A 6,978-nucleotide genomic window follows, 5' to 3' on the forward strand; every position below is an offset into this window, starting at 1 on the left:
AAATTGAGATTTGTGGATTGAGTGGCTGTATGTATTTGTCTAGAAGAATAATGTGGAAATAATATTCTTCTACTTTCCACTGTCAGAATAAGCCCAAAGCTTTGAAGACATCCTGGAATGTTTCATTTCATACCTGGAATGTTTTTGTATTTCCATCTCTATTAATTGGAAGATTTATGAAGTATTGATTGTTTTTTCTTTTCCAGACTGGTGTCCACCCAATATAATACTGGTGGATTTTGAGAGAAAGTATCAACAAGGTTTTAAAAGTTTGGAATGCACAGTAATAGACTGCAGATAAGCATTTTCGCGGGACCCTGGTAAAGCTATGAAATAGTAAAAAAATCATTCTGACAGCCAAACATTATTATTATTATTATTATTATTATTATTAGTTGTAGTAGTAGTAGTAGTAATATAGAATTACTGTAAAATATGCATTCTTCTATGGCAAGTTACTGAATTAAAAAAAATTCTGATAAGAACAATATTATTTATAAATATTCTAACTTCAGTTATTTTCCCCCAGAAGACAGTAGAGTTCAGTGGTGCATTTCAATTATAGAAAAACCCTGTATTAAATAACACAAAGAGAGAGAAACAGAGAGAGAGAGAGAGAGAGGGAAGAATAGAGAGAGTCAGAGAGTGATAGAAAGAGAGAGAAGAGTGGAGAGAGGCAGAGAATGGTAGAGAGAGAGAAAGTGAAGGGGGAGAGAGACCAAGAAAGAGATAAGCATGGAGAAATCAAGCAAGCAAGAGGGGAGGGGAACAGAGACAGAGAGAGAGGACGAGAGAAAGAGGGGGTGGGGGAAGAGAGGAAGGCAGAGAAAGGGGGAGAGAAAAAGTGCAGTGCAGAGAGAGAAAGAAAAGCTAAAGGTATTCCTTGGTAGAGTGACCTGTGAGTAACCCAACGCTGAGCTCTGCCAGTGGGAGGGGTGCTCTGTGTGTGTGTGTGTGCGTGTGTGTGTCTCACACACATAATCCCTGCCCTCCCCAGCCTTCGGGCACACTGTGCAGGGCTCAGGGTTCGAGCACAGAGCTCCCACTCAGAGACATGAACGACATCAAGCTGGCCCTGCTGGGCAGTGAAGGCGTGGGGAAATCAGGTGAGTGTGGGGGGTCGACGGGGAGAAGGGGGGGGGGGGGCGGAGGGGGCACTGCAGGACTGGGACAACTTTGTGGAAACCAGCTTGTGTCACTTGCACTAGTGAGGGAAATACTGTGCTGCACGTTTGTGTGCTTTCTTTACACCAGTGAAGACGCCGTTCAGAGGAAAAGATCTTCTGTGATGAGGCTGTAATGTGACATCACAAGCTGTTACAGAAACATTGGAAAAATACCAGGATGTGTTTCTTTACACTGGAGTGCAGAGTGATGATCCTTACTCAGTGCAGCGAGTGTGCTCATGTAGTGCACTGGGGTTAGGGCTGGACTGCTAATTTGTGAAATAATCCTGTTGAAAAGTTAACCTGTATTCTCCAATGCATTGTCATTCAAAGAGTTGCCCATCGGACTAGGAACACGGCATGACTTCCGCTCCTTGGGCGGATGTCATATTCCCACATCTGCAGCCGTAGCGGGGGTACTTGCGATTCATTGATTTTCGCATCGGCCCCCAGAGGCTAAATCGAAATTTTAATTCTGATCTAGCGTATGGGCTCCGAGATCAGGGTTAGGGTGACAATCCTTCCCCTACTGTGAGTGTGTTTATGTACACTGGGGTCAGGGTTAGGGTGACAATCCTTCCCCTACTGTGAGTGTGTTTGTGTACACTGGGGTCAGGGTTAGGGTGATAATCCTTGCCCTACTGTGAGTGTGTTTATGCACACTGGGGTCAGGGTTAGGGTTATGCGAGGCACCGCTATGTGAGAGTACGATGTACCGTGTTCATACAGGATATCTGCTTTGTTTCTCAAGTATGATTACAGGTGAAGGAAGTTCACTCAGAGAGGTGAGGTCATGTGATGCTGATGCTAAGACAGCCGCTGTGGCTGTGGGTGTGGGGAAGCGTGCTGAGCGCTGATAAATATCAGACATGACATTACCCAGAGTTCAATGCTGTATCACAACAGGGAAGAGGAGCCTTAACAGCATAGTGGGGCGCTGTTTTCGCCCTGCTAGCTGTTAAAGTGTGTTTTTTTTTCGTGGAAAAACATGGGAAAAGAGTTATCTCTTTAAGCATTTACAGTAGGATATGGGAAAGATTTGGAGGTGGGGCAAAAACAACTACACTCCCCACCCCCTACAAAAAAAAAATTCATGAGAACCAGCTTCAGCTTCATTCCTGAAATATTTTCATATAGGAAGGAGATATAATTGGATATATGCTCACTCCATAGAGAGCCCATCCCATGAGCATGTAGCTCTCTCTGGCTTTCTCAACCTGCCACAACGTAATCAACCCCATCTTAACTGGTTAAAATGGCTCCCATTTTCCCCACCTCAGCATATGTGTGGTGAGCATTCCGGTGTAAAAAATAGCTGCCGTGCATCACCCAGGTGGGTGCTACACGCTGGTGGTGGTTGAGGAGAGTTTCCCCCTCATCACTGAAGAGGGCTTCTAGTGTCATAAAAAAACGCTATATAAGTACAAGCCATTAATTATTATTATTGTGATGATGATGATGATGATGACGATGATGATTATTATTATTATTATTTGGCTCAGTCAGAGCGGTTGTTTGTGCTGCTGTTAGATTAGGTGGATATGAAACAGTTTCCTGATGTGGCTCTTTCCTTCCTTAGCTGTGCTGGTGAGGTTTCTGACCAGGAGATTCATCGGGGAGTACGCCTCCAACGCCAGTGAGTGTACCCCAAAAACACACAAGCACGAGTGTACCCCACAAATGCACAAGCGTGAGTGTACCCCACAAACACGCCAGCGTGAGTATACCCCAAAAACACACAAGCGTGAGTGTACCCCAAAAACACACTCTTCATCCCAAGAGTATAAAGTCCTCTGTACTCCTATTTATCTGTCCAGTGATTTCTGAGCTAGTTTGCGTTGTGTAGTAAAACATCTCCCTATCGCCCTGTACTATTGCAGACTCCCTGTATCATAAACGACTCTCCATCGATGGCAGGCAGCTCAACCTGGAGGTTTTTGATCCATGTTCTCAGGTATGTGTTTTTTCTCCTCACACACACACATACACACACACTTCGCATACACACACGCATATGCACATGCGCATTTACACACAGACACACACACACACACTCCCACACACGCACACACACACACACACTTTGCTACCACGACAGCACACTTACACAGAAACACCACACACACGACTCCACACCGATACACACACACATACACACACACATACATGCACACATGCATGCATGCACATATGTACACAAGAACACACACACACCTGTCAGCTTATGCTGCATGCATGGTGTACTCCAGTTGAGCCTGCTGGAGTATGCTTTAGGAGTAAGCAGAGGTAGTATGCTGCGGGAGTATGCTTCAGGAGTATGCTGCAGGAATATGCTGCAGAAGTATGCTTCAGAATTATGCTGTACGAGTATGCTGAGGTAGTATACTGCAGGAGTATGCAGAGGTAGTATGCTGCAGGAGTATGCTGAGGTAGTATGCTGCAGAAGAAGAGAAGCGGGGAGAGGGAGAAAGAGGAAAGCCAGAGAGATGGAGAGAGAAAAAGAGAGAAGAGAGCGACAAAGAAAGAGAACGCTTCACTGCATTCCCATTATCATTCACTTCTCAATAGCAATGGGACAGTGGAAGGAGGCCAGGTCCTTATTTTCATTCATTCAGTAAAACACAATATTATTGCTACTGTCCTCCATCCCAGAGTACAGAGGCCAGATGCATCTTAGAGGAGCCGGTGGACTGGGCCGACGGCTTCATCGTGGTGTACAACATCAGTGACCTCACATCCTTCCTCAACGCCAAACACATCCTGCGCCAGATCAAAGAGGCCCGCACAGACACCTGCAAGGGGTGAGTGACCCCAACGACCCCCTAGTGACCCCACTGTGACTGAATGACCCCACCACAACCCTTGGGACTGTCCCACAGAGGAAACGAGGGGTACACATTTGATGATTTTGATAACCCAGAGTTTGAGACTGTAGGTCTAGAGCCAGGCTGCAGTCACGGGTCCAAAAGTATCAGTCTGTAAAATGTTCTAATGAGAGGGTAAACACAGGAATAGGCCTGAGCTCGGGGGCACACAGAGCCACCGCCTGCCATGCACTCGCTGCCTAACAAGGCCTAGTAAACCAATCTGCAGGATTTGAAGCCTCTGGGCGTGTGTAAGTTAATTATGTGGTTAAATGAGTTCTACCACTCAATCGAATCGACCCCGTAATGGCTTGTGTCCAATTTTTTCCCTTGCGCATTAATTACGACATTATGAAAGCAGGACTTTTGTTCAAGTTTTCCTCTAACAACTTATTACAAGAAAGCCATTTGGAAAGGATGCCAAGTGGAAATTCCATTTGGTACAGTTGGTGCTAATTATAACTCTTGCGCACGCAAACAAAGCTTCAGAGGTGGTCAGGCTTCACCCCTGCTCAGGGATTTTTTCACGAAACGGGTCTGTAATAGTTTGACATTCCACAAAACAGACTTTCTAGCAGGACAGCAGCGCTGTGGAGACAATTCACTGTCTGTTCCCTGTGCCAGCAGATCCTGTGAATCCATGTGTGCAGGTCTGCAGTGAAATCTATTGGATCCAGTGGATCCCTGTGTGCAAGTCTACAGTGAAATCTAGTGGATCCCGTGGATCCCTGTGAGCAGGTCTACAGTGAAAGCTAGCGGATCCAGTGGACCCCTGTGTGCAGGTCTACAGTGAAATATAGCGGATCCAGTGGATCCCTGCATGTAGATCTACAGTGAAATCTAGTGGATCCAGTGGATCCCTGGGTACAGGACTGAACCGCTCTGGTGGAAGGTTAAGCAGCGCAGACAGCCTCATGACTCCTGTTTTCTGTCTGTGACACAGTGAGGCGGAGGTGCCCGTTTACCTGGTGGGGAACAAGCAGGACCTGTGCCACGCCCGGCAGGTGTGCGAGGAGGAGGGCCGCACCCTGGCCCGGGAGAACAGGTGCCACTTCCAGGAGGTGTCCGCAGCCGAGGACCACCAGGAGATCTCGGGCCTCTTCACCAGGCTCATCCGGCAGGTGATGGAGCACCTGAAGCACCGCACCGACCGCCGGCGCTACAGCGGCTCCAAGTCCATGGCCAAGCTCATCAACAACGTCTTCGGCAAGAGGAGGAAGTCCGTCTGAACCGGGCAGAGCTGCAGGGACGGACAGCTCCCCCCGGTGGACGCTGTCGGAAGTGTCCCGTGTGCGGAGAGGCAGTGTTTGTAACACTGCACATGTGACAGGGACACTTCAGCCAAGGGAGGACAGAAACAGAAGGGAACACTCATAAATCTCTAACAGTGTGACGGAATGGTGATCGATATCGAAACAATCTCTGAGCGAAGTGCCATTTTGACAAACAGTAACCTTTTTTTTTCTTTTTTTGTATCTTGGAGATATCATTATCTAAACATTTCTGCTTCTAATGTGCATGTATAATGTATAATGCACTATAAACACTGCTATAAGCAGCTGTAATAACTCATAGATAATTATTATATATATATTATAACCTACTTTATGTTATAAATAAATCATTGCTATGACAAACTATATGGCCAAAGGCTATAACTTATTACACCCCTGCTTGCTAGCGAACTGCAGGTTAATATGTATGATTCATACACACAAAAGCATGGCCAAACGAACCCCACAGTTAGAGCTTTGAGCCGCCAGTGATGGCCAGCGATCCCTGTGTTCTGTGTAAATAAACTCTTCTCTTTGTGGCGCGTGCCCTGGAGCACAAGCACCATGCGTCATGCACGCCTCTGCGTGATGAAGTCATGCTTCTCAAGGCGGCAGTTACGAGGATGTTAAGTTCCCAAATAATAAAGGTAATAACACGGCCAACTGGCTTAACTGCCACGGCCTGCTTGAAAAGGCAACTTTACCGTTCGCATGAGATCGGCTGTTTCATCCGGTTTCATCCGGTATTCATTATCTCAGCACAGCCAAGAGCTACAGCACTGAGAAAATCTGACCTCTTCTAAATTGTTTTCACAAAAAAACAGGAAACTTAATGATGTAGGAAGCCAGCTTAATTGTAATTCAGAAGTTATAGCACTCCCCCTTTATGTCGTATTTGTAGAAATGGCAACTTGTAATCAGTGTACATACTTTAATTCAATTTATTTGTATATCATTTTTTTACAGATAACTTTTAGACATACATGTAATAAAAATATCATGGTATGTTCAAAATAGGTAGATTTGTGTATGTGTATGCGACTGTGTGAATGTTTGCATGTACGTGCGCTTTTTTGTTCATGTGTGTTTGCACTAACAACCATGTGAAATGGTCCCCCCCCCCCCACACACACACACACACACGCGCACACACACACGTGCATACAAACACACTCCCACATATACACATACACACACACACACAAACACACATACAGGACACACACCGCACACACACACAGATTTGACATCCACACACTTCTGAAACATCCAGGCAGTGAGATTCAGAAATATTTCTGGAAATCCATTCAGACAGATTTTTTTTTTTTTTAATCTAAAAATATGAGTATCTGAACATGCCAAAACCACAATAACCTGTCATCTTTGGAATTATACTTATACTGCTCCACAAATATTGGATGCCCTTAAGGGAATGTTTGTGGGCTGTTACTGCAGCTTTGGAGGGACTGAGGTTCTTACCAGCATGGTCAGACTGATCCTATTAGGTGATCCTATTAAGTGTTAGAGTTAGGTTAGGGGGGTTAGTGTTAGGTTAGGGTAGGGGTTCCCAAACTGGGTCCTGCCATGTCAAACTGGCCTTGTCATTGTATAATGACGTGGTGTACCAAAATACACATGCTGTGCATGCACTGTTCAATCGCTTTAAAACAGTGA

General features: G+C 45.7%; 1 protein-coding gene and 1 long non-coding RNA gene across 3 annotated transcripts in view; one reads left to right on the forward strand and one right to left on the reverse strand.

The window, feature by feature from the left end:
- The window catches only part of LOC135242357 (uncharacterized), a 22,397-nt gene extending 17,264 nt beyond the window's left edge, over window positions 1–5,133 (reverse strand). Inside the window, exon 1 of the long non-coding RNA XR_010326318.1 lies at window positions 4,996–5,133. This is a non-coding gene — a long non-coding RNA (uncharacterized LOC135242357). The remainder of the gene's footprint in view (window positions 1–4,995) is intronic.
- Window positions 837–6,320, forward strand: LOC135242351 (ras-related and estrogen-regulated growth inhibitor-like protein). 2 transcript variants are annotated; one of them, XM_064313396.1, is made up of 5 exons: window positions 837–1,106; window positions 2,746–2,883; window positions 3,047–3,120; window positions 3,819–3,967; window positions 4,974–6,320. In XM_064313396.1, the coding sequence occupies exons 1-5, from the start codon at window positions 1,055–1,057 to the stop codon at window positions 5,257–5,259; spliced, it is 699 nt and encodes a 232-aa protein (XP_064169466.1). In that variant the 5' UTR covers window positions 837–1,054; the 3' UTR covers window positions 5,260–6,320. The 2 variants fall into 2 exon arrangements, with proteins under 2 accessions (XP_064169466.1, XP_064169467.1); XM_064313397.1 differs by having other exon boundaries at window positions 847–1,106; window positions 2,746–2,802.
- The last annotated feature ends 658 nt before the right edge of the window (window positions 6,321–6,978 follow it).

Source organism: Anguilla rostrata, chromosome 16 (assembly GCF_018555375.3).
Source record: "Anguilla rostrata isolate EN2019 chromosome 16, ASM1855537v3, whole genome shotgun sequence".
In the NCBI taxonomy this organism is placed as follows: Eukaryota; Metazoa; Chordata; class Actinopteri; order Anguilliformes; family Anguillidae; genus Anguilla; species Anguilla rostrata.